The 27,803-nt window shown below is 39.3% G+C and overlaps 1 protein-coding gene and 1 long non-coding RNA gene across 3 annotated transcripts; both read left to right on the top strand.

The window, feature by feature from the left end:
* The first annotated feature begins 213 nt into the window (after positions 1 to 213).
* On the top strand, positions 214 to 19,384 carry LOC130911243 (amyloid beta precursor protein binding family B member 1-like). 2 transcript variants are annotated; one of them, XM_057829084.1, is made up of 14 exons: positions 218 to 458; positions 3,953 to 4,512; positions 4,597 to 4,802; positions 9,937 to 9,993; positions 10,060 to 10,139; positions 10,213 to 10,279; positions 10,379 to 10,525; positions 14,652 to 14,779; positions 15,035 to 15,149; positions 15,226 to 15,304; positions 15,383 to 15,463; positions 15,542 to 15,657; positions 15,791 to 15,967; positions 17,931 to 19,384. In XM_057829084.1, exons 2-14 carry the CDS (start codon positions 3,975 to 3,977, stop codon positions 18,084 to 18,086), a joined length of 1,947 nt encoding a protein of 648 aa, XP_057685067.1. In that variant the 5' UTR covers positions 218 to 458; positions 3,953 to 3,974; the 3' UTR covers positions 18,087 to 19,384. The 2 variants fall into 2 exon arrangements, with proteins under 2 accessions (XP_057685066.1, XP_057685067.1); XM_057829083.1 differs by having other exon boundaries at positions 214 to 458; positions 15,383 to 15,657.
* Positions 19,385 to 21,567: 2,183 nt separating this feature from the next.
* Positions 21,568 to 27,499, top strand: LOC130911101 (uncharacterized). The gene is made up of 3 exons (XR_009061973.1): positions 21,568 to 22,938; positions 23,006 to 23,757; positions 26,766 to 27,499. It is a non-coding gene; the product is annotated as an uncharacterized LOC130911101 (long non-coding RNA).
* The last annotated feature ends 304 nt before the right edge of the window (positions 27,500 to 27,803 follow it).

Raw genomic sequence — 27,803 nt, 5'->3', positions numbered from 1 at the left:
CGATTTTTCAGCCTTGTCTGTGTTTTCCCGCCATATAAAAATTACAACATTAGGTGTAAAATTCAGTTAATCTGGGAGGACTGGCTGTGAATGCTCATGTTTCAGTGTCATTGACGGCGCTGAACGTCTTATCCATTTTGATTGGAGGAGGGGCATTTTTTAATTAGTTTTTCTTAAGCATAGTGTCATTGTTAAGAAGTAGCACTACGTTAGGTGATGGACCCGATGAGAGCAGCGACTGGTAGCATGATAGCATCCAAACGGGGCTGTGACGTGAACCACTGACGTAGGCGCGTTACCAGCCGAGCCCAGTCGCTCGTTCGTGACAACGACCCCCACCTTCTCTGCCCAGCCTGGAGACGGACCGGACCTTTGGCACCGTAGCCATCTCGTTAACATGGAAACATGTAGCTAACTCGCACAATTCGACGTCTTTCGAAGCCAAGGAGGGTTCGCCGGTAAGTGGGAATGCTTCCATCCTTGTGTGTAATCCCCGAAACTGCCTTTTAATTCGACGTTTCGGAGCTAGCCCGAAGAGCTAGCGTTAGCTTAGCCAAGATGACGGCGGTGATGGCGGACGGACCGTGCCCGACCGCCCCGTTATTTTCATACAGCGGCTGGCCGTGGCATTCGAAAAATCTGGGACCGACGTGGTGGGGTTTCGTTTCGGGTATTGTGTTTTATTTTTTCATTACCTAACGACTATTAAATACCCCTGCGATGCCACGGTGTTTTATATCAACGTTGTTTATTTATAGATCAACTGAGTGTGTAAATGAAATGGCCAAAGTACGCTTCAGGATTTGAATGATTTGAATGTGATAAGGAAATGTCAGGCTAGGAAGAAACAGGCTATGGTAGGTGGTTTTAAAAAAAGATCATTATGTTTTGAATGTGTGTATTTTCTCACCTGTAGCGAGTCAGACATTAATTGCGCTTAAGCCATCGTAAGCTTTTGCGAACCAACATGTCATCTGTCGTATTTTTTACTATCATTTTGTTAGGTTATTTTAAAAAGTATTATAAAAATAAAATGTAATAATAGATTTTGAACTAGATATCGATGCTCAAAATATACTCGATACTTGCTACCATTTTACTTGCTACCAAAAAATACATCCAAAATTCCATTGGATTTTTTAAAATTGTCATTGATGGTGATAAACGTCCAATAATATGGCTCTTGAAAATTAAATTAAACTGGATTAGTTTGTCAATCTTGCACGTCCAATCCATCTGAACTAGGAGAGTGGCAGCAAATGAACGAGTTAGCTCACTCACTGCGAACCCTCTCACTTCAAATGGATTGGATGTGTAGTGCCGTCAATGGAAGCCAATGAGTTAAAAAGGAAAAGGCAAAATTATCCTCCATTACTAACAAGAGTCTAGTAGTACAAAATCAAATTTACCCCAAGACATTTCTGGTGATCTGTAATCATGCAAAACCAAACAAATCGATACTGCGTATCGTTACTTAAGATATCAAATATAATATCTGGATACAACATTTAAGTACTGGTGCTTTTTGACACTATTGACAACCATAATTTTTACACCATACAAACTCATTGCAGTCAAACCCAACATATTTTCGGGTGTGAAAGGAACAATCCGACAAAATAAGAGGAAAAAAGTATATTTATATAAATATATATACTTTATTTTTGGTACAAAAATGGCAGGAAAAAAGGTTTTTATTTTAAAGAAAATGATAGAACCTGTGCAATTACATACAAGCAACCCGTTTTTTTTTTCTGACATTTCAAATTAGAATGAGTTTTTCAAATACAAAAAAAAAAAAAAAAAAATCAATCAGTAAATTGTAAAATCCTAACAAAAATATGAATAAACAAGCACAAATGTGAACTTTGAACCAATAGCAGAAACATATTTAACATGACAAATTGGAACCATGGATAGAAGGACGTAGTTTTTAAAAGCTTAATCTTGGTACAAGTTATAATAATTTGATATTAAAACCCCTCTTAATGTTTTCGTTTCAATAACATTTGTAAAATTATTTTAACTAGGTCGCCATTGTTGTTGACGTCGCAGGACAGTGACGTCACATGGCCACGCTGCAGGAATTCTACGTGTCACTCATTAAAAAACGGGAAAAAAACAAAACGTGTCACTCTTTAATTATGTAAGGTAGTGATTCAAATACGCCACAAGGTGTCAATGGCAAGTTTTAAATGAATTAAGGATCAAGCCAGTTAGTGCGTTTTGTACCGTGAATGACGTGTAGTTTTCCTTTAATCGACAGTGGAATGTAAGGGAGAGAGAAAGAGTGGACACAGGCGTTTCTTGGCATAAGCTTTGGCAACTCCTTCACAACAAACAAGTATCATATAGTGAAAATACAATAAAAATAATGTATGTCTCAAAAAATAATCTTCACAAAAAGAAAAGTGCTTAATTTTGAATTAATGAGGCCCTACTCTCACACAGTTAAACAACAATACAAAGAGAACTGGCATTCACAAATTCACAATCAAAATAGATATGCAAAATACACATAAAACTTACTCAGACTTTGGTCAAACATTTTAGCAACTCGGTTAGCTCAACAAAAATACACTGGATGGGAATATTTAGTCACAATATACAAACTATAATGCTGGGAGCCATTATCAGGAGTCTTGTTTGTTGTGAAGACAACACTCAAATGAACGTAAATCACAATGGGCCTGCACTAAACCGGAAACTACGGCGTCAGTCGACCGACAAAACACACTCTTTGCCTTGATCTCTTATTAATTTAAAACTCGCCATTGACACCTTGGGGTGTATTTAAATCACTACCTTACATAGTTAAAGAGTGGCCGCGTGACGTCACCGCCCTGTGACGTCAACAACAATGGCGAGCTACTAGTTTATTTTTTTATTAAAAATTTTACAAATTTTATGAAAACAAAAACATTAAGAGGGGTTTTAAAATCAAATTATTAAAACTCGGACTAACATTTCTCTTTCAAGAGCTACGTCTTTCTATCCATGGTACCCTTTAAGGTTTTTCGTCTACATTATCTAAATCAGCTGCGAAAGTGTGATTTTAGGTGTGCGTATTATAGTCAAGTGTATTATACATGACAAATGACTGTATATTCTAGGGGTGTGACAAAATATCGTAATGGTGATATATCGTGATACTTTGTATCCCAAAACGTTATCAATATGCTCCTGTCAAGAATCGAGATATCGTTTTAAGAAGGTGTCAGTTTTTTTTTTTTTTTTTTTTTTTAAAAGGAACCATCAAGTTGCTACCAAAATCTTCCACCATAATAGTGTCTCAGTTAACTCTAAGGCTGCCATTGACGGTGCACGACGCCCAATCCATTTAGACTGGGAACGCTCGTTCATTCAAAACCGGAGTGTTCAGTCATTCGATCCAATTTTCGGGGCTTTTACAGGTTATTTGCTGTTCATTTTAGGGCATTTACACGTCATTTCCTGTTGAGTTTGAGTCACTGCCTATTCATTTGGGTGATTCCCATGTCGCGTCCTGTTCTGTAACTCAAAATAAACAGGGAGTGACTCATAAAATACCCCAAAATCAACAGGAAGTAACTGAAAATCAACAGGTAAATGACCTTAAATGGCTCAAAATGATCTCATTGCCTGGCATTGGCTGCCGCTGATGGTTTGAAGTGAGAGGGATGGCAGCGAATGAACGAATGTTCATTCGCTGCCATCCCTCCCACTTCAAATGGATTGGACGTCTACTAGTGACAAACTAATTCCAATTCACAGCAGAAACTTGTTTTTCTGTTTCTTAGTTATTTGTAGAAAGTCCTAGAATGATTTACTGACCAATGTATTGATAATCATTGTATCGCCATATCATCAGATCATCGTTATCGTGAGCTTTGTATCGCAAATCGTATCGTATCGTGAGGTACCAAGGGGTTCCCACTCCTAATATTATTCACTCCGCTGTCACGGCTTGCAGCTACGCGAAACGCTAAGCAGCGATGGGCGGCCACGATGATGACGACACGATGCCGTATGTGGGCAACAAACAGCACGACAAAGAGCTGAAGAAGAACAAACTCAATGATTGGTGCGAGCAGGAGTCAACGGGCAACAATGCCAAGTGGCGCAAGGAGGGCCAGAACCAGTTGCGTAAAGTGAGCGAAAACCAGCAGGAGCAGGACCACAACTGCAACATTTCTCAAAATGGCAACCTGGAGGAGGAGCGCGAGGAGTCCCCCAAAGTAGCCACCCGGGAGGAGGCCAATAACATCCTCAATGAGCCGCTCCTCATCCACACCGCCGATGATGATGAAGAGAAGGAGAGAGAAGAGGAGGACAAGGGCGAGAAGTTGGAAGAAGCGGCTACAGATTGGGAGAAGGCCCAGTCAGGTGGAGGAATAGAAGGTAGCGTCCCTGGGAGGAATGCGTGCCTCCTTTTCGCCAATGTCAACGCGTCCCCGAGCGATGACGAGGCCAACTGGCCTGCCGCCGCTCAAGACAATGTTACTGATGCTACTTCTCCCAACGGCAATAGAGGTAAGCACTGTTGAAGAAACTTTTGCAAGCGAGTAACTTCTTCAAGCATAAATTCATCAACGTCTCCTTATTTGCTTTTCCTAGACTCCTTTTGGGACTCCAATGCCTTTGAGACGGACACTGACCTACCTACCGGCTGGATGAGAGTGCGTGATACGTCGGGCACATACTACTGGCATATTCCCACCGGCACCACACAGTGGGAGCCCCCCTCACCCCTGGGGAAGATTGACGACTCTGTGCTGTCGTCCACCATGTCACTGGAGACCACCCCATGCGAGGAGCCTGAGGTGAGAATCACTTGAAGTTTGTGTGTGTAGGGGTACGTTGACATACGAGTGTCCTACAGGGTGACCCAAAAAAAAGTTTACACTCAGTTGACTGCTTGTTTAAAAGCCATTGAAACATATCTAAATAGGTTGTCATGCTTAAGTGATTCATTAAGGTCACTCAATGCAGCTGGTAATCTCTCGTCTCTACAATTCCTGTGCTTCTGCTGAAAATGAAGAAAACTTTAGCTGTACCTGAATTGCTGCGTGCCGGTCTGACACCGACTGAGATTGCAGCAAATCTGAGAATATCCAGATGTGCAGTTTGCAAAGTTAAAAAGAAGCTGAAAGATACTGGAACAGCCTCACGAAAACCTGGGTCTGGAAGTGCCGATCTGTGCGGACCAAAAAGTTGATTGACAAGGTGATATGTGGCTACCCCAGAGACCAGATCTCAATCCCCTGGATTATAGCATATGGGCAACTGTGGAGGACAGTGCCTGTAAGAAGCCACAAACTTCTGTGGCAGCCTTGGAGAGGTCCATTGTTAGATCTTGGGAAAAGATGACAGCATCCTACATAAAGAAGACCTGTCAAGCGTTCCGCAGGCGCCTGGAGGCTGTTGTGACACTTAAGAGAGGACACATTGAAAAATAGAGTGTACTGTACATGTTCTTTACAATAATGTATAATTTGTGATTAAATTCTAATTCTAAGATGAATAAACATGGCATTTAAGTTGTATTATGGCAGTGTAAACTTTTTTTTGGGTCGCCCTGTAAGCTATAGGTGTTCTTTTTTCATTATGTCTATTTGGAATACCTTACAGCAGGGGTGTCAAAGTCATCTTTTTTGCGGGCCACATCATGGTTAGTTTCCTTCGGAGGGCCATTACATCTGCCCAGCTAGGGCTGCCACAATTAAATAACCACAGTGGTACCTCTACATACTAAGTTAATTCGTTTCAGGACATTGTAAGTTGAAATGGTCATATGTGGAGCAGGATTTTCACATAAGAATTAGAGGTCAGGGATTCCCCTATATTCAACAGATTGTGGCGCACCGCCACACTAAAATGAAAGCCGCCACGCCTGGCAAATGAGATGTATTTTATTTATTTATTTAAATAAAAACTTTTTTTTTAAGGCCGCTTCAAACTAGCGGCAGCCGAGTGGGAGGAGTTCAGCGGACACCTATTCATTGTGTATTGTAGCCTAATGTTCGTAACTATGCAGGCCCCCCCTTAAGAGACGCAAGGGGAACGAGTAGGAAGATTGGGAGAACGAGCGTGATAGCGAGAGATAGCGGTCGCATGTTGTAGCAGCCCGCTGTTATTTTGTTATTGTTTTTCTTTATTATTGTTACCACAATAAAGTGGGTAAGCAAATACAGACTTCTCTCCTTCTTGCCCATATCCGGGGCATTACAATAATTTGGATCGGACTTTTCGGCGAAAGTAAGCAGTGGACGGCCGTCTTGGACGGAAAGCAAACTTTGACTAACTTGCGCTGAGAGACTGCGGAGAGGCGGGGCCCAAAATAAAGCCTTGCTCTATTTTCAGAGCGTTGGTCACAGTAAACGATTTATCAGTTCAAGCAGAGTAAAATGATACATATTCACGGTACAAGAACGTCGTTTCTGTGTCCATCGATTGGTAAGAAAAGGCTGTTTGTACGAGTGACGTGTGGGCGCTCCCGTCAGGGGGGACATTTCACGTGGAGTGGCTATTTTTCGGCACAACACCGGCGCGCCAACTTCAGACAATTACGGCTGACGAAACTTTGATAAATGCGCCCCCCCACCCAAATTTCGCGAGCTCTGGGACACTCGAAAAATGACTCTCATACCTCTCCTTGCTAAGTTAATGGTACCTCGACGTGCCTTTGTGTGGAAATTTAGTTTACGAACAACGGGGAAAAAACTATTCACCTTCTCACCGAATCAAGTAAAACTCTTTACACGGCTATTAGAATTCCCCCAGTGCTCTAAATGGATCAGTTGACAGAAGGACTGTTATTGTTGTGGTAATGTAGTACTTATGAGGGTCAAATAAAAGGAAAAAGGAGGACTACGACGGTGGTCTGCAACCCGCGGCTCTCGGGCCGCATGCGGCTCTTTAGCGATGCTTCGGAGCTTTTTTTTTTTTTTTTTTAAATGGAAAAAGATGGGGGAGGGAAATATATTTTTTTGTTTTAATAGGATTTCTAGGAGGACAAACATGACACAAACATTCTTTCAATTCATTAATATTGTAATGAAGTTAAACTTGTGGTGGCATAGTACAACAGAGTAGTCACGTGGTGCGTCATTCTCTATAGGATCCACTGCAGGGAAAACAAACATTTAATCATGAAGGCTAATTACGTATTTCTATAGTAGGCTAATATAGCTAGTATCGATAATTATAAGGCTTGTAAAAGGCTTTTAATTTTTTGTGGCTCCAGACATACTGTATCAGTTTTTTTTGTGTTTTTTTGGGGGTCAAATATGGCTCTTTCAACAGTTTGGGTTGCCAACCCTGAGTCACTACGAGATGTAAGTCGTACTATTGCCACGAGAAAAAAAGTCGCATTAGTACATCGGGTAACGTAGCTGTAATCAGCTACGCATTTTACATACATGTACTGTAGCTGAGAGGTACAACATTAGCCTGGCTAATGAAATATTTCAAATATATCTTTGTTATGGTTCTTCTTGGGGGAAAAAATGAAGAAAAAAAAATTCGCTGTGGCACGACATGGTGAGGCTGTCCGACTCCGATGCAGCCCACCACCACAGCTTCAAAAAATCCTAGGGGAAACACTGGAGGTGCATGATAATCAGGGTTTCCCCTACATATTGAATGTTGTGGCGCACCGCCACACCAAAATGAAAGCCGCCACGCCGTGAAAAAGAGATGTTTTATTTTTATTTCTTAAAGCCGTTTCAAACTAGAGCCAGCCTCGTGTTAAGGGTTCAGCGGCATCGTATTCATTGTGTATTGTAATATCCGTAACAATACGAGGCCTCCTTAAGAGACGATCGGACGGGGAGCTGTGACGTAGAGGGAACCGAGAAGGAGAGAGTGGTCGCATGTCATGGAAGCCTGCTGTCATTTTGTTATTCTTTTTATTTATTATTGTTCCCACAATAAAGTGACTAAGCTAATACAGACTCCTCTCCTTTTTCCCCCATCCGGGGCATTACTGTATTTTGGATCGGACTTTTCGGCGAAAGTGAGCGGTGGATGGCCGTCTTGGACAGAAAGGCAAGTTTGAATGAATTTGCGCCGAGCGGCGGGTCAGAGCGCCGCTGAGCTACTGTGTCAACAACACATTAAATAGCAGAGGGGCAGGGCTGATACAGCGGACGCCATCACGGCTGACAAAACCTTGATAAATGCGCTTTATTCCTCAAGTTTCGCGAACTCTGGGACACTCGAAAAATGTCTCTCATACCTCTCCTTGCTAAGCTAAGTGGTACCTCGATGTGCGTTTGTGTGGAAATGTGGTTCACGAAAAACAGTAAAAAAACTATTCACCTTGTCACCGAAACTAGTAAAACTCTTTCCACGGCAATTATAATTTCCCCCTATACCTTGAAATGGGTCAATTACAAGGGTGTAAGTTTGGTCTCAAGATTGGTGGGGACGATAAAACAGCATAACCTGCTTGTACACTTTTTGCTGGGGACATGCCATCAATAAAACCAAACTGATTAGGTGAACTGGGGTCAGGGGTACATTTCTCACCAGTATGAACTAGGGCTGTCCCAAACCACTAATTTCCTCCCGATTAGTCTGCGGACTATTTTTTTTTTTTTTACTACTACTTTAATAATGAAATTTTTGTTCAAGCTTATTAATTCACAAAAAACATTTTGGAACACCTAAATTCTTTATTAACGTATAAATAAATAACATAAATACCAAAAATAAATCACAAACAATGAGGTCAAATGCTGCTGGCATTAATTAGTGCAAAAAAAAATGTAAATGGAAACACTGTGACTCCACCTCTTTAACAGGAGTCAAAAAAATTCTTACTCTTTTTGTGGTATGTCATTGTCTATATATTTCTAAATGTTAAAATGAATTGCAATGTCCCGGACAACCATTTTCAGAATACTTTCTGTGAGTTCAGATGCTTTTTCTGGTGTGCATGCCGCATTTTTGGGGGATGGGAAAAACTTCAACTTTTGTTTTAACCTGAAAATAAATAAAGTAGAGGGCACACTAAAATATTACTACAATTATTTTGAATGGAAGGCACACATACCCACAATAACAAAAATTAAATATATAGTATTAATTTTATAGTATACTACTATATGTAAAACTTTAAAATACTAAATAACTAACATTTGTGCAGTCATGGATTACAGTAAGCAGGCCAGTGCTGTTTCCATATATATTTTTATTATATTATGTATATACAGGATATACAGTATGTATACATTTTCCCCAAGTGGGAGCTTCCATGATCCTAATAAATTTAATAATAATTTAAAAAAAATATATAATTATATTAATTATTTTTTAAAATAAAAATGCACGTTGATACGACGCACATAAAGGCAACTTGCTTCAAGTGTTCGTTCATCATCCAAATTCAAAGCATTGCCATATTTCTGACCTGTCACCTTTGACCCTTTCTCTTGTCATCCTATCACCTGGCCTGCAAATACTGTATTTTATTTAAACAGGCTAACCACATTATCACAAAATTCAATTTCTGAACTCTGTTATCTTTTACATTTGACCTGATTGCCCCAAAATGTAATAGCCTTTCTTGTTTCATCTGACAAACCTATCCTGCAAGTTTCACAATAACGCAATTAGTTATTCTTGAGTTATGTTCAACAAAAACATACAGACAAGCAAAAATAATGGAGCAGAATGCTTAACCTCTGCCTTCCTTAGGTTTCACCTACTGGCGGAGGTAAATAATCCCCTCATTTCCAGAGTCCTCCATCTTTTATCAAGGACTACAGAAACTTTATATTCAATTTTATAATTGCAAGAAGAATGGCAAGTCGACATGATTTATTGTCACGGGCCATAAAGATTTATATGGCAGGCCGGATCTGGCCCCCGGGCCTTGAGTTTGATACTTATGCTCTGGTCCATGGTTGGATTTTCCACGTGAGATTTTTATATTTAGGTTATGTTTTTCAGGAAACCTGGGGTCAGTTTTCTAGCACAGAAGAAAGCGCTGATGGAGAGCTGTGGAAGGTAACCCAAATAAATTGCAAGTATGGAAAGTTTTCCACATTTAACCATTCTTGTCTGCGTTCTCAGGAGGAAGGAGAGGTTACGTCCGATCAAAGCCTGCGAGAGTTTGAGGGAGCAACTCTACGTTATGCTTCAATCAACCTCAAGTATTTACTCATGTCATTAAAATTGATCTTTAAATACAATATAATAATTTCTCACTTTCTCCTTAATCTGAAGCTACAACTGCTCCCAGCCTGAGGATGAAGAGAAGATGATTCCACCCTGCACAGATTTAGAAAGCAAGGTACTGAGTTAATTTTTGATTGTTTCAGGATGAATGTAAAACACAATATTAAAATAAAAAAATGATACAAATGTTTCACTGTCCTCCTTGTCTTGACAGTGCTTCGCAGTGCGTTCTTTGGGCTGGGTGGAGATGTCTGAGGAAGACATGGCGCCCGGCAAGAGCAGCGTGGCAGTCAACAATTGTATTCGACAACTCTCGTACCACAAACACAACTTGCACGACACCGCCGGGATCTGGGGAGAGGTACTTACTTTTTGTTTTTACACCTTTGTATGACTATGAAATTAAAAGATTTGTCAGAATGATTGTTTACACACTGGCTGCTAAAAATTAATCAGTAATTATTTTACAATTACTCGACTATTTAATTCATGTAAATGACGTTATTTATTACTACTCTGGGCTTTATATTTTAGCCGGAAATTTCAATTGCTAAAAGCTATGTGTTGTGAAAAATTGGACTATTTTTTTAAGGTGTAGTCCACCTTTGTAAAGATGAAAAAAAATGATAATTATAACCAGTGTTGGGCACGTTACTTTTAAAAAGTAATTAGTTACATTACTCACTACTTCTTCCAAAAAGTAACTGAGTTAGTAACTAAATTACTCTATAGTAAAAGTAACTAGTTACCAGGGAAAGTAAATATTTCCGTTACTTTAAAAAGAACTTGTTGTATGTCAAAGAATTTGAAATTTTCTGAGCAGTATTCGAGTCAGTGGAATAGAGAAGAACAGACAGGTAGTTAACTTGTTAGGTGCTTCAGCAGATTTGAATTGCTTACCACAGATGTCGACAAAAGCTTTGCCCCGGGAGATAAATTACACATTACATGCAGGTTCTTTCCTTTAATTTCGACAAACTTGAAACTCTTCAGTTTTTTCAGAGTAAGTAACGCACCGCTTTTGACCGTCAGTAACGGTAATGGCGTTGTAACGGCGGAAAAAGTAATTAGTTAGATTACCCCGTTACTGAAAAAATAACGCCGTTACGTAACGGCGTTACTTACAACAGCGTTACTCCCAACACTGATCATAACCATAATGCCTTGGATTTTTAAGGCGCTTTTTCAGGAAACCCAAAGATCGTGGTCTCCGCGAATCCTTAAAAGGTCTTATTTACAATATGTGGTTTTAAAGGTCTTAATAAGCATTATAGTTTGCTTTTTTGTTGTTGTTGTGAGGTATGGCATTAAATTTCACATGGGAGGCATTAAAATTCATCCAGGTAACCTTACATGTGTGTCTGGAGTTTTTTTGTGCTAATTTTATTAATTTAGCCAGCCTCATAATCCAAGATTCCGTAAAATAGAGAGGCTAAATCAACCCTGTCTAATTGCGTAGGAATCACGCCGCAGGGGGCAGTGTGTCCTTCTAGCCATGTAGTAGAACCAGGGTGGTTGGAAAAGGCATATGTACATTTCTTTTACTATCTATGCATACTTGAACATAAGTGGCTTGAGGAGCCGAAATACAACTGTTTTATTTTTCTTTTTTAAACAACTTCAGAATAGATATGCAAAGTATGTCAAAAAGACATCAAGGTGGGAATAATGGGCGGTCAAGCTCTTGACACTCACATGAAAGGGGAAAAGCATAAACGCTATGCTGCTGGTCCGGCAATAACAGTCCTCATGCAAATGTTTGCACCAACAGGCACTAAGGCACGTACAAGGCCCTTCGTGTCGAGCCCGGGTCTCAGCACAAGTGCTTTCGCTGCATTCACCCCAACCGCTATGCTAAAGGCAGAAATACTGTGGGTGCTGCAAACGATTAGCCGACACCACTCGTACACCTTAAACGAAGATGTGGGCACAGTCTTCAGGCAGTGTTCCCAAATTCTTAAATAAAACAACATTTAATGTTAAGTCCATATTCAGAGTTGGGCATCAAGCAACCATGGCACCCGGTTCTAACACCCCGGTTCTCCCGGAACCATTCGAATTTTTAAATTTCGATTCCATGTTTCGATGCCCTGACCGCCGCGGAAAAAAATGCTGCCGAAAACCACGAAGAAGCAGCCACAAGAAGCGCGTGTTTGTGCATTGCAACCGTATTACAACCATGGACACGGTGCGGCTGCGCTCAAAAGTTTGGCTTAACTTTACAACAACAACAAAAAGACCAGTCAGCTCAGTGCAACATTTGCAACACAACTACAGTGGGGCAAATAAGTATTTAGTCAACCACTTATTGTGCAAGTTCTCCCACTTGAAAATATTAGAGAGGCCTGTAATTGTCAACGTGGTTAAACCTCAACCAGGAGAGACAGAATGTGGGGAAAAAAAACAGAAAATCACATTGCTTAATTTTTAAATAATTTATTTGCAAATCATGGTGGAAAATAAGTATTTGGTCAATACCAAAAGTTCATCTCAGTACTTTGTTATGTATCCTTTGTTGGCAATAACGGAGGCCAAATGTTTTCTGTAACTCTTTACAAGCTTTTCACACCCTGTTGCTGGTATTTTGGCCCATTCCTTCATGCAGATCTCCTCTAGAGCAGTGATGTTTTGGGGCTGCCGTTGGGCAATACGGACTTTCAACTCCCCTCCGATTTTCTATGGGGTTGAGACCTGGAGACTGGCTAAGCCACTCCAGGACCTTGAAATGCTTCTTACGAAGCCACTCCTTTGTTGCCCTGGCTGTGTGTTTGGGATCATTGTCAAGCCTAAAGACCCAGCCACGTCTCATCTTCAATGCCCTTGCTGATGGAAGGAGATTTTCACTCAAAATCTCTCGATACATGGCCCCATTCATTCTTTCCTTTACACAGATCAGTTGTCCTGGTCCCTTTGCAGAAAAACAGCCCCAAAGCATGATGTTTCCACCCCCATGCTTCACACTGGGTATGGTGCCATTCAATATTATTTTTCCTCCAAACAAGAGAAACTGTGTTTCTACCAGTAAGTTCTATTTTGGTTTCATCTGACCATAACACATTCTCCCAGTCCTCTTCTGGATCATCCACATGCTCTCTAGCGAACCGCAGACAGGCCTGGACGTGTACTTTCTTTAGCAGGGGGACACGTCTGGCAGTGCAGGATCTGAGTCCCTGGCGGCGCATTGTGTTACTAATATTAGCCTTTGTTTGTCAGCAACAGTGTGTGAAAAGCTTGTGAAGAGTTACAGAAAACATTTTGCCTCCGTTATTGCCAACAAAGGGTACATAACAAAGTATTGAGATGAACTTTTGGTATAGGCCAAATACTTATTTTCCACCATGATTTGCAAATAAATTATTTAAAAATCAAACAATGTGATTTTCTGTTTTTTTTTTTTTTTTACCACATTCTGTCTCTCTTGGTTGAGGTTTACCCATGTTGACAATTACAGGCCTCTCTAATATTTTCAAGTGGGAGAACTTGCACAATTAGTGGTTGACTGTATACTTATTTGCCCCACTGTATATCATGCAAAGGTGGCTGCATGACCAATTATGCACGACCGGCTTCATGGAATATAGCCTAAGTGCTAAGTGCAAAGCTAGCTGAGTGCTACGTAGTTGATACGCTGCACTGCCCGAACCAGGTAGGTCAAACAATACATTACGTCTGTCTTCTGCTGTCCCAGCGACCCGACCCCGAATTTAGCAGTAAATGATGGATGGATGGAATAGATTTAGAAAAAATCATATTATTACGGTGGGCTATGGTCAATATCATATGTAAATAGAACTAGATGCAAAATGACAGACTCAGCAGCATTAGAACATATAAAGAGAAACAGATGCGAAATGACAGACTCGCTGGCGTTAGTACAGCCGACATCTTAAAGCTGTAGGCGCCTCCGTTAAAATCAGTATCAAAAGGATTTTTAAGGTACATGTTTGGCAAAAGAATATAACTGTTTTCTCCGTGAGCTTTTGAAAAATAAACATCTCTGTGAAAGCGCACTCCTGTGGAAAGAAACTTCATCACATTCGAGTTCAAAGACTGAAATGTATATATAAGTTAAAAATAACCCTGCGAGGGGTTCATATAATTCATAAATTTCATATTGATTATATTAATAATAATAATATATTTTAAATTCATATAAATAATAAGAAATTTTAGATTCATATAATTAAAAAAAAAAGTGAAGTTAAGATATTAATATAAACTAATAAATTTTTAAACTATAGATTTTTTGACCCTGCCTTTTTTTTTTTTTTTTTTTTTTTTGGAACCCATTCTGTCGGCCCGTCGAGGGTCTCATCACAGCTTTTTTTGACCGTGCCTCTTAAAAGAATCAGAATCGAGAATCTTTCGGAACCGGAATCGAAACATGGAACCGGAATCGTTCAATTTCAAACGATGCCCAACCCTAGCCACATTGCCCAGCGCTACTCTGCTGTGATGATAATGGCCAAAATCTGTGTTTTCTGCAGGGTAAGGACATGCTGATGGTGCTGGAGAACGACACCATGAACCTAATCGATCCACTAGGTCAGACGCTGCTCCACACGCAGCCTATCGGCAGCATCCGTGTTTGGGGTGTTGGCAGAGACAATGGCAGGTTCGTTTTCTTGGTTCCATCTTTGTTGTTTGCATTGGTTACTCATCTGGGACCTCTGCTGGATATTTTATGCTATTACAATCAGTGCCGGTTTTTCACAATCTTCTAACGCTCGCGTCTTTTTTCCATGCTGCTTTTTTCCCCGGCATACAAACAGGGAAAGGTATACATGAGTCATTTTTGTTGGTGCACCGTGTCTTCTATGTGTATAACTTGTAGTGCAATCAGCTAATATTAATGTGCTTCATCCCACAGGGATTTTGCTTATGTGGCTCGGGACAACCTGACGCAAGTCCTTAAGTGTCATGTGTTCCGCTGCGACTCGCCCGCCAAGAACATCGCCACCACTTTGCACGAGATGTGTTCCAAGGTTGCGCGCTTTTTGTGATGCTACTATCAACATGGTTAAAGTATATTTTCAGTAAGCAAAACATTTTTCTTAATAGATAATGATGGAAAGAAAGGCATCAAAGTCAGGCTTGAGTCGTCTCAGCTCGGACACAGGGAAACCTTTGTCGGTGGAAGGTAAACTAAAGCACATTTTCCAAAATGTCAAGCTCATCTGTTTGCATTTTCGGACACTTCCTTGTTATTCTTCACCAGAGTTTCCAGCTCCCAAAAATGAACTTTTCCAGCGCTTCCATGTGTATTACCTTGGTAGTGAGCCTGTGGTGAAGCCTGTGGGTAAGAAAAGAATCATTTTCTACAGTACTCATCAGATCTTCATCCTCACATTATATAACCAGAGGAAATTCTTTTCAGGTATGGATGTGATCAATGACGCACTGGAGGCGGCTGTAGAGGGCAAAGACAAGAATGACTGGACGCCAGTTTCTGTCAACGTGGCGCCTGCGACGCTCACCATACTTGCAAAACAGGTAACAGAATCATAGTGAAGCTGCAGAATGAACTTTCTATGACAATCATAGTGATGATATAGAACGTTTTATAAATCTTTTTGGACTTTTTTTTATAATCAGTAACAAAAATCACTACAACTGCTCATTTCAGACTGAAGAAGTGCTGTCAGAGTGCCGGGTGCGGTTCCTTTCCTTTATGGGCGTGGGCAAAGACGTGCGCACCTTTGCATTCATAATGGCGGATGGCCCAAGAGACTTCACCTGCCACAAGTTCTGGTGCGAGCCCAATGCTGCCAGTCTCAGCGAGGCCGTCCAGGCCGCCTGCATGGTCAGTTTTATGTGTTTGGGGAGGTGGGAGGGTGGGCAACTACATTTCAACTTCTAAAAGATTTTTATACATTCTCGCTTTGTTGGACAATTTATTTATGGTAGTTTCCCATATTTATTTTACCTATTATTTTCTTTGTATTTTTGAAATTTTGGTTCTAGTATTTCAAATACTGACCATGAAAAGTGTAGTTTTCAAGAGGAAATGTGAACAGATTTTGGTTTTTCATGACCAATTCCTTAACACAATCAATTAAATGTTTTAAATCCAAGCTGGGGGTCTAGAAACCTGAAATCAATGAAACTTTTCAACTTTAAAGTAAAGATCGACCGATATGGGTTGTTCAGGACCGAAACCGATTATAAGTAGGTAGAGGGAGCCGATGACAGATTTTTGGAGCTGATATTCATTTGCAGTAGAAGTGCAATAATTGGCGTAAAAAGTTTAAATAATGCAAAAACTGAACTTCATTAAAATGCCTAAAGCATGTTTATTGAATCACACAAACAGAAAATAATAGCTTCAGAAGTGGCTGAATTTCCTAGACTAAGACTCATCTATTATAAAGTTGAATAAATAGCTCTTTGAATTTTTTCCACAGAAAAGAAAGCCCTGATGACCTCAAAGTGTCAGTAGTGTCAAAGTATCCTTGAGCAAGATAGTAAACTCCACGTTGCTCCTGGTGCTGTGGCACCAGTAGGTAGATGAGGATATAGTATGAAGTGCTTTGAAGGCCTTAAAAAGGTCGAAAGGAGCAATACAGGTGTAACTCCATTTACCACCACTACTATATAACCCAGGGGTCAGGAACCTTTTTGACCAAGAGAGCCAAAAAACTCAACATATTTTAAAATATGATTCCACGAGAGCCATACAGCGTGTGTGTGTGTGGGTGTGTCTATATACATATATATTTGACATATTCTGTTGCCAGCTTGTCCGAGTCGGCTTTGTGATCACCTTTTTTTTTTTTCTTGAGCGCATTTGAACGCATCATGTGGTAGAGTGAGGCTTTTATGAGCAGTCACCGATTTGTGATTAAAATAAATCTTTAGAAAACGACAATGAAAGCCTGACATTGTTATTTGGTATGTTACAATCGTTGCGCACTCACCATTTGGAAAATAACAAATAGAATCATGTTGTGGCGCTGCATATATTTCCTGGAAGTGTAAAACTGCAACCAGGGAACTCGACAATTTTGACAGGCAAAAAAGTCATGAAAGTCAAACTGATTGCGCACCTCTATGACTTGAGGTACCACGCAGTTCACTTTCGTGGTTTAATTTTCCCCTATGCATTTTTATATACTCCAGATCGATCGGAATGGGAGGGGCCAGCTCCGCTTCTGGCTGAGCAGAGATTTAAGGCACAAGACAAGCTCTGTACTTACGCCTGTCTCCGCGCAATCCGCGACGGGAGGACCACCAATGGGAACTGAATTGAAGCATATTAATGCGACGTATGTTTGAAGGTCCAAGAAAAATGTGTGAATGGACCATCAGCTCATCACAGCTCGTCCATGTCAAATGAGCCGGCCGGTCCCACATTTAAAATTACAGGTTGGCGGACAGCCAGATGCAGTCATCAAAAGAGCCAGATATGGCTCGCGAGACAGTTTCCCGACCTCTGATTTAACCAATCAGAGGACTGGGTGAATACTAGTGCAGGAGACAGCAGGCAGGAGAGAGAGGCGCAGCTGCATCTGAGCCAAAATAACCCAGATTTAATTGGATTTTTTTCATATCTGCCGGTCGGATAAAAAAAAAATAGACCCATACCGATATCCGTCAAATTTCCAAATATCGGCCTGGCGGATAATCGGTCTATCTCTGTAGTCCTAGAAGTTTTGATGCTTTCGATGCTTTTTAGTTGGTATATTTGTTTGTCGCTAGCAAAACTATGTTATTCTTTCAAATTGCTTACATTCAAGTGTTTTCCCATTTTATTTATTTTTTTAAAGCTACGCTACCAGAAGTGTCTGGACGCCCGTCCGCCCAGCCTTGCGTCCTGCTTGCCCACACCGCCCACAGACTCTGTGGCCCGACGCGTCAAGAAGGGCGTGCAGAGTCTGCTGGGGAGCTTCAAGAGTTACAGGTCTGGCTCTCAGTCGCCTTGAGGTGCCCCAGCCTTCCACACCAGGAAGGTTCAAGCAAAGCATCCACTCCTCATTCTCTTTCTTTGTCACTCTCTTACTTCTACTCTTGTCCTGTCATGTTGTGAAGTAGCTCGTGGGGAAAATGTGCAACAATTTTACTTACCCAGTCTTTTTTTTGTTCTTCCCTCTCACATTACTGTCCTAATAGATGAAATTCCAGCATTTTTGGGATTGTTTTATGTGATTCTTAACTATATTTGTGTTTTAACAAACAACGGACGGAATGTTGGGACGTAATGTATGTCAGATGCTAAAAGATGCTCAAACGGGCGCCATCGATTGTTTCACACAGACACACACACTAAGTTGATAATCACCACCTTACACAATAGAAATAAAATGACAAAAAAAAAATACAAGAAATTTAAAAAAAGTTTTGCCTTGCACATGCAATGCGATCACTCCTCTTGCCAGTTATTAGTCATAACCATCACTGCGCACAATACAATTGTGCTGGAAAACTCAGCCTTGCACAGCCACATGTACCATCTACACCCCATATAATGAATGCAGTCACTCCACTTGAAAGTTATAATTACTGCCACTTTTCACAATAGAAATCTATATAGGCCTCATGATAGAAATAATCCAGTGAGTACACACACAGAAAAAATAAATATGGCATGCTTGGTCACATAATTGGCCACATGGGAAAAGTACCGCTCCTCGGTCCTCCAAGGGGCGCACAATGTAAATTCGCTTGCGGAGTAACTATTCAGTCATTTTCACTGTATTACTAATACATACCTTTACATTTTACTAAAATATTTGTGCATGACAATGGTCAACAAAAGAGATTGTTGTATTTGACTCAAACATCTTAATTTTTTTTCTGTAATCTAGTTTTTATTTTTTGAAATCATGATTAAACATTTTTTGTGCAATGCAAAAATTATTGCAAAAATATATTTTGAACAAAGTGGCTTGATAGGTGGCACTAAAAATAGCCCAAACTCAAAATAATATCTGTTATGCCGTGGTTGAGACTGGTGCTTCTCAATTATTTTCTGTTATATTTAATATATTTGCTGATATAACTTTGCAAAGTATTTAAAAGATAAAACTGTTATTGGTTGAAAATAAATTAAGAATCTGAATAAAATACAACTAATATACAGTGTACCACAAAAAAGAGTACACCCCTCACATTTCTGCAGATATATAAGTATATCTTTTCATGGGACAACACTGACAAAATGACACTTTGACAAAAAATAACTCAAAATATAGCCATTAATATCTAAACCCCTGACAACAAAAATGAGTGCACCCCTTAGAAACTACGTACATCCCTAAATGTCCAAATTAAGTACTGCTCGTTATTTTCTCTCCGAAATGTCATGTGACTCATTACAGGAGTGCTGTCAGCATTGCTGCAGAGATTGGTGGGGGGGGGCCAGCCTGTTAGTGCTCAGACCATACGCCGCACTCTACATCAAATTGGTGTGCATGGCTGTCACCCCAGGAGGAAGCCTCTTCTGAAGACGGTACACAAGAAAGCCCGCAAACATTTTGCAGAAGACATGTCAACAAAGCACATGGATTACTGGAACCATGTCCTATGGTCTGATGAGATGGGCGGGCTTTGTGCACTGTCTTCAGAAGAGACTTCCTCCTGGGGTGACAGCCATGCTTACCAATTTGGTGTAGAGTGTGGCGTATGGTCTGAGCACTAACAGGCTGACCCCCCCACCTCTTCAATCTCTGCAGCAATGCTGACAGCACTCCTGTAACGAGTCACATTACATTTTGGAGGGAAAATGACAAGCTGTACTCAATTTGGACATTTAGGGATGTACGTAGTTTTTAAGGGGTGTGCTCACTTTTATTGCCAGGGGATTAGATATTAATGGCAATGTTTTGAGTTATTTTGAGGGGGGAAATGAACTCTATTATATAAGCTGCACAGAGACTACTTTTCATTGTGTCATTTTGTCAGCGTTGTCCCATGAAAAGATATACTTAAATATCTGCAGAAATGCGAGGGGTGTACTCACTTTTGTGATACACTGTATAAATATCCAAATTGCTGATTGCATGAAACCAAAGCATACAGCAAAAACTGATTGCAGATGAAAGGGTGGGGGGGGGGGGGGGGGGGGAGTTGGCCATTGTTATCACTTACAACTGGATTTAAGAGTGTAGTAGTTCGCCAGCAATAAACAATTATCAACAATAATGGGGGAAAAAAAGTATTTTACTCCTCGCACAGGTTCGAAGAGATTATTGAAAAAATATAAATGTGGGGTGAAATGTCTGGACCCCTGTTGTAAAGATTTATACCTAAACCGACTAGTTGTGAAAAAGTTGTACTTTCATTTAAAAAAAAAAAAAAAAAATTTGGCACCTGTATTCGAAACTAAAATCCTCAACTCGTTTGAATGCGCTTATTGGAATAAAGCCTTAAAAAAAATTTTTTTTTTTAAATTTAAAAAAAAAAAAGTGAAAATGTTGAGGTTCACTGTTTTTTAATTGACTTATCGTACAAGTGTATGTCCATCTTTAGACTAAACTATGTGTACTAGGTAATTAAACACAATGTACATTAGTCTTCCAAAGATTTAGCAAACATTAACTGACTCATTTGCATGCAAGTTGAGTGGCTCGAGTGCAATATCTTTAACAGAAATGGTATCGAGAGAGCGAGGGCACAACACATTCATGTTTTGAATACACACACCTGCTCAATAGTACTGTAGGATGCATGTTTAAGTGTGAGGGCCCTTCAGTGTATCCTGTGCGTTCTCTGTGAGTCACTGTGTGTGTATAATCCCAAATTAGCGGTAGAGAGACACCACTAAACAGGTTTGTTTGTACATATATGAAAGTTATAAGTCCACACACTAAAATGTATGATTTTTTTTTATAAGGAACAAGTGAATGATTTTATTGTTGAGATGTATGTAGCACACTAGTATAGTCAACGGGGAAAAAAAATCCAAAATGTATACTGTACATATTTCTATATTGAAAACACTAACCCATGTTGATCATGTAACCACCGCTGTCCTCATCCCGTTTGCCAATGTGTCCACGCTGATGACTGGAAGGCGGGTTTAATTTATTATTTCCGCTCATGTACATTTTAGGTGTTAAAAAAAAATGGATGTGTGTGTATATATAAGGCGTCACCACACAATAAATGTCAACATATCATTGCTGGTTTTTGTTGTCATTTCTATTGTGTTTGTACATTATTAACTGTTTATAGGGCACTCGATGTGTCCCATTGACGGCGCGGTTTAAATGAATTGGATGTTTTATCGTTATCAATGGCGGGCAATGAGTTAATGGTAAAGATGTGATCGGGTCCGATCACGTCATTTTCAAAGTATCGTAATCGGCATAAAAATATCAGACGTGCCTTTTTTTAATATATATATATATATTTTTTTTTTTTTATTTAAATCGTTTTCTAATTGTATTTAACTTTACAGACAAAATGTCTTACACTCATCCAAAGTCTTTAGTTTTGGCTTAAAGTAGGGCTATCAAATTAATTAATTTTAAAAAAATTAATCACGTTAAAATATTTAACGCAATTAACGCATGCGCTGCACGACCCACTCACGCATTGTCGCGTTCAATCTATAATGGCGCTGATTTACTTATATATAGAGGTAAAAGGCAGCGTAAAATGTTTAGAGCAAATTTTGGCAGTCTTTGGAGCCTTTTTTTAATTGGCTAAAGCCTTAAAATCCCTCTCTCAACAATTAAAAATATCGTGGGAAAGCAATTTGGGGAAGTAAGGTAGTAGTTGATCGTTTTCTTTACACCCTGTGTTATTTCCCAACGCAGAGAAGATATATCAATTGGTGCCACTACGCACAGTCATGGTTGCACTTCTCATCATGCAATTGGGCAGAACAGTTAAATGGCTACAGTGTCATTTACTGAAAGCTCAACAAATACACTAGATGGCAATATTTAGTCAGAATATACAAAGTCACATTTATCCATTAAGAATTACAAGTCTTTCTATCCGTGGATCCCTCTCACAGAAAGAATTAATAATGTAAATGCCATCTTGAGGATTTATTGTCATAATAAACAAATACAGTACTTATGTACTGTATGTTGAATGTATATATTCGTCCGAGTTTTATTCATTTTTTTCTTAACGCATTGCCAAAATGTATATGATCGGGAAAAATTATCGGGAATGATTGGAATTAAATCGGGAGCAAAAAAAAAAAGCAATCGGATCGGGAAATATTGGGATCGGCAGATACTCAAACTAAAACGATCGGGATCGGATCGGGAGCAAAAAAAACATGATCGGAACAACCCTAGTTAATAGTAAATATTCTAGTATATATTTTTTCAAATTCTTAAATTCAGCTGAATTATACATGACAAAGTATTTTTTGAAAAATTAATAGTAATAACACAGTGGTATGAAAAAGTGAACCTTTTGGAATTTCTCACATTTCTGCATAAAATCAAATGTGATATGATCTTTGTCAAAATCACACAGATGAAAAAACTGCTTTAATTAAAACCACCCTAACTTTTATAGGTTTTCGTATTTTAATTAGTATACAAAAAATGACAGAAGGGGGAAAAATAAGTGAACCATCACATTTAATATTTTGTGCCCCCCCTTTGGCAGGAATAACTTCATCCAGATGCTTCCTGTAGCTGGCACATCGATCAGGACTAATCTTGGCGTAATCTTCCCTACAAAACTGCTGTAGTTCAGTCAGATTCCTGGGATGTCTGGCACGAATTGCTGTCTGTAGGTCATGCCACAGCATCTCAATCGGGTTCTAGTCTGGACTTTGACTTGGCCACTCCAGAACGTGTATAACTGGTATGTTCTTCTGAAACCATTCTGAAGTTGATTTACTTCTGTGTTTTGGATCATTGTGTTGTTGCAGTATCCATCCTCTTTAAAGCTTCAACTGTCTGACAGACCGCCTCAGGTTTTCCTGCAAAACATCCTGATAAACTTTTGACTTAATTCTTTCATTAATGATTGCAAGTTGTCCAAGGCCTGAGGCAGAAAAACAGCCCCAAATCATGATGCTCCCCTCCATCAAGCTTCATGGTGGTTGATGTTGGTGAGCTTTTCCATTTTTCCTCCACACATGACGTTGTGTGTTACTCCTAAATAATTCAACTTTGGTTTCATCAGTCCACAAAATATTTTGCCAGAACTTCTGTGGAGTGTCCAAGTGCCTTTTTGCGAACATTAAACGAGCAACAATGTGTTTTTTTAGACAGCAGTGGCTTTCTCCGTGAAGCCCTCCCATGAATACCATTTTTGGCCATAGTTTTACAAATAGTTGATGTTTGCACAAAGATATTGGACTGTGCCAGTGATTTCTGTACGTCTTTAACTGACAATCCAGGGTTCTTTTTTCCCTCTGAGTATTCTGCGCTGAACTCTTGGCGTCATCTTTGGTGGAAGGCCACTCGTTGGGAGAGAAGCAACAGTGCCAAATTCTCTCCATTTGTTGACAACTCATCCGACTGTCGAATGGTGAACATCCAGACTTTTAGAGATGGTTTTGTATCCTTTCCCAGCTTTATACAAAACAACAATCCTTGATCGCAGGTCTTCAGACAGCTTTTGAAAGAGCCAAGATGCACATCAGACAATGCTTTTCATCAAGACTATTCTTACCAGGTGTGTGTTTTATAGTGGGCAGGGCAGGGCAGCTTTAAACCACTCATCAGTGATTGGGAACACATCTGACTTAAATTGTTTGGTAAAAATTAGGTTTTAATTGCTCTTTAAGTCACCTTAGGCAGAGAGTTCACTTATTTTTCCCCCTTCTTTCATTTGCATGCTATCCTCACTAAAATATGAACACATATAAATGTTTGGGTGGTTTTAGTTAAAGCAGAGACCGTTTTTGCATCTTTGTGATTTTAACAAAGATCAGATCAAATATGATGGGGATTTTATGCAGAAATGTGAGAAATTCCAAAAGGTTCAGATACTTTTTCATACCACTGTATAATGGGAGACGTGGCATCCTCGTGTACGTGGACATCACATTTTGAGTCATGTCAACCAAATGTTAATTTTGTGGCCTACATTACCCAATGTGTTGTCCACACACATTGCATTGAGTTTTTTTAATGACCAAACATAGTCACTCAGCGATTAAAAAAAAAAAAAAAAAGGAATAAAATGTGGTTCTTAACTTAGTCACTCAGCGATTAAAAAAAAAAAAAAAAAAAGGAATAAAATGTGGTTCTTACTTGCAATGCACATTTTATCCACGAGATAGAGCTATACACTTTATGCTCAGCATGGATGACAGGAACAAGTATTACAAGTTAGCCTTAATAAAGGGGAGTTTCAAATTAATGTTTCAGTTTATGTACTAGTAATTTGGGTTTCAAGATTTTAGGCTTTTCAAATAGTGTTTCAGGTAAGTTTCACTCAATGGTTATGGTTTCAAGCTTGTGTCTAGAGCCAAAAGGTTTGAAGTATGGGTTAGGCTTTCAAATTAGGGATTGGGTTGGGAATTTGAGCTGTGGTTATGCTTCCAGTGTAGGTTTTAATGAACTCTAATGGAGTTTAAAAAATAATCTGGGTTGAAACAGTTTATGGTAACAAATGATATTTTCAACAAAAGGTTAGCATATACCTATAGGGTATGAATAGGGTGACCATATTTTGATTTCCAAAAAAGAGGACAATCGGCCCGGACTCGAGATGCTTGAATTTTACTCGAATATCACTCAAAGATGCGTATATCTCCCACTTTTTTTTTTTTTTTTTTTTTTTTTTTTTTTTTACTCAACAGGCTTTATTCTTCCTAAAAAAAAAAAAAAAAATCAAACAATTAAAAAAAAAAATATATATATATATATTATTGAAAAAATAATATAATGCAGACTCATGGAAATGTAGTCCAGTTAATACACACACACACAGTTGGCTATGTGCCAACTCAACATTTTTTAAAATTACGATCACGACAATTGTCGTTGACAAAATGTTATTCCCACTCAATTTTTATTCTCATACAATGTTTTAAATTGTACGCAAACAATAACTGAAATAAACTGACAAGCGATTCAACCAGCATGTTTCCAAACGCAGCAGTTCAAATTCAAAACTACATTGCTCATAATGCCTAGTTCACTGATTGCTACCCTATTAGCAAATACGGGAGCCGAGGCAAAATCTGACTTTGCTATAGACCCTACTCACCAACGTCACAAAATGACGTGTCGCTGGATCCGGCCGCCATATTATCCGTCATTGTTTAGCCCTATTCTCAATGGTTTCAATTAGTCGTGCAATTTATAGAGCAATTCATGGAAGCCCCGGTGTTATCTGACGCTGTAAACTCATTGGATGCGTTGCATAAAAGGCGTTATGTGGAAAAGCTTCAGTTTATCCATTCGCCAGATCCATATTTGATGCCTAAATCGATGTTTTTCGACCTGCTGTCTTCGCCGTCTCTGCCTGACATCTGCTACCCTGATATCTACAACTATCTTGTCCACAGAAACTCAGCCTATTCTCAAGAAACTTTGAAAAACTTTAAGAGCAGCACTCTAAGCAACATTACCCCGTGTGACCTTTTACTTCCAATTTTCTAAAATGGCAACAATCAATGGAAAAAAAAAAGTTGACTGGGATAGGTGCATATTGGACTATTTCTTCAATAAAATACACAACTGTGTCTGCCTCATTTGCAAAGAGACAGTCGCGGAAGATACGTAACGAGAAATTAAAGCAACTTGAAGCTAATTTAATTTCACAGCAGCAGTATTTCGCAAGAGCCCGAGGGTCGAAAGAGAAAGCCACAAAGGCGAGATTGTTGAAATTGTGAATTAAAAATAATAATAATAAAGCAAATGTGACACACAGAAGGGCTTGCTAAAATTTCTTTAAATGTATTGTTCTACGTAAATCAGCCCAGGGAGCCCCCCACATTTTTATTACACCAAATCTGGCCCCCTTTGCAAAAAGTTTGGACACCCCTGTTTAACCGATGATCCGTAGACGAGGCCAGCTTCTTTCACTTGTTACCAGCTAAATATTATTCAAAAAAATAAAGATGGTGGAAGAAATAAGCATCTTGCATTTGAAACGGTATGTTGTCGGCGATTAGCCTAGCAATGATCTTAATTGTGGTTGTCAGCGCAAAACCCTCTAAATATATATTAAATGCATCTTACCAGATATAAAAATGACTACTACATAATCTTTGGAGCCCAGTTTTCTCGTCGAATTGCAGTAGTCCATCTCGCTCTCCTCTCCGGGTCTCTCGGAATACGGTAGAACTTCAAGTCTCTACGTCTATCTTCTCTGTTATTGCAAACGACCGCCACACACGCCTTCACCATTTTGATTATTAATGTTAACGAGCAGAAAAACACGCCATAATAGGAGGAATTTACGTAGCGGTAATGCATCAACACGAGTTGACGGACAATATGGCGCGGGGGCGTGGTTGTGACGTCACGTGAGTAGGGTCTATAGAGTATGAAGCCTCAACTTGTAGACGGTCTTGAGACCTACAACACAAGCCAGCATGTTATCATTCAAATGGAAAAGAAGCCACATCTTTAGCATACTGTAAACTAACTTTAAATTCACACATGAAACAAACTAAATCCCTTTCTTTTCTTTTCCAATGTATCCCATCCTCCCCCACCTTTTCCCAGGATAGGTTCCTCTCCCAGGCAAGAGCTGCTCTTTGTTTCCCTAGGAAAAGCTTTGGAGATGAAAGCCAGCAGGAAGCTAATAACGTAGCCTCTCGTGCGGAATTAGCTCACGTTTGAAGAGTCCACCCGAATTCACCTGGGACCTTTAGTTGGAATAACCCTGACTGGCATTTAAAACATGCTATGTCTGCTCGAGCAGCATGTGCTTCATCATTACCCAATATTCTTGGATAGCCCGATCCAACCAATGGATTGAACATAACATGGTCTTTTCCTGGTTAAATTCGCAACAATCGTCAGCTCAGCCTAGTAGCACATGTAATTTTATTTTCATATTTTTAACTAAATACAAACATAGGCGGAGTTTGACTTTTGGGGCAGGGGGGGGCAAAACTTGTTGATGACCCCAAGACGCAGTGTCAGCAATAAAATTAACTTACAAGAATATTTATAATATTAAGTGGACAATGAGCATTTTTTGTTTCCCATCATTCTTGAGGGGAATTCTAAATCAGGCTGCTTAGGCAATACTTTTCGCCAAGATCGTCATCCATTAAATTTGGTATGCCCGCCGGTGTTGTGCCAATGTAGTTACCCCAGTCAAAAATTGTATCGCCTGGGCAGAGCCATATGGAGGTAGATTTGTGTCTTTATTATTCAATCAAAAAAAGTTGCTTCAATCAAAATATATATTTCCGACCAAAAAAAAGTCGCCTCAATCAAAAAAATCAATCAAAAAAAAAAAAAGGTGTTTAAATGCAAAAATAAATTTGAAACTAAAAAAAAATAAAATAAAAAAAAAATGCATGTGAAAGAAATTTTTCTTTGATTAATTTTAATTTTTTTATCTTTTTTTAAATTTTTTTTATTGAAGTCACTTTTTTTTTTTTTTTTTTTGAAGCAACTTGTTGATTGAAGTAATGTTGATTTGTGTTTGGGCCACATTTTGGCTAGGACATTTTTCTCTTTATTATTCAATCAAAAAAATAAGTTGCTTCAAAAAAATATACATTTTCAAAAATAATCACTTCAATCCAA

The sequence above is a fragment of the Corythoichthys intestinalis genome, unplaced genomic scaffold, assembly GCF_030265065.1.
Source record: "Corythoichthys intestinalis isolate RoL2023-P3 unplaced genomic scaffold, ASM3026506v1 HiC_scaffold_23, whole genome shotgun sequence".
NCBI lineage: Eukaryota > Metazoa > Chordata > Actinopteri > Syngnathiformes > Syngnathidae > Corythoichthys > Corythoichthys intestinalis.
This window is presented reverse-complemented; position numbering and strand designations above follow the sequence as displayed.

What these genes read in the sequence shown, in the direction of transcription:
- LOC130911243 (XM_057829083.1), top strand. Translation starts at nt 3,975, where the DNA reads ATGGGCGGCCACGATGATGACGACACGATGCCGTATGTGGGCAACAAA. An exon ending in CCGCCGGGATCTGGGGAGAG is followed by an intron (nt 10,526 to 14,651) that starts GTACTTACTTTT and finishes TGTTTTCTGCAG; the next exon opens with GGTAAGGACATGCTGATGGT. An exon ending in GAAACCTTTGTCGGTGGAAG is followed by an intron (nt 15,305 to 15,382) that starts GTAAACTAAAGC and finishes ATTCTTCACCAG; the next exon opens with AGTTTCCAGCTCCCAAAAAT.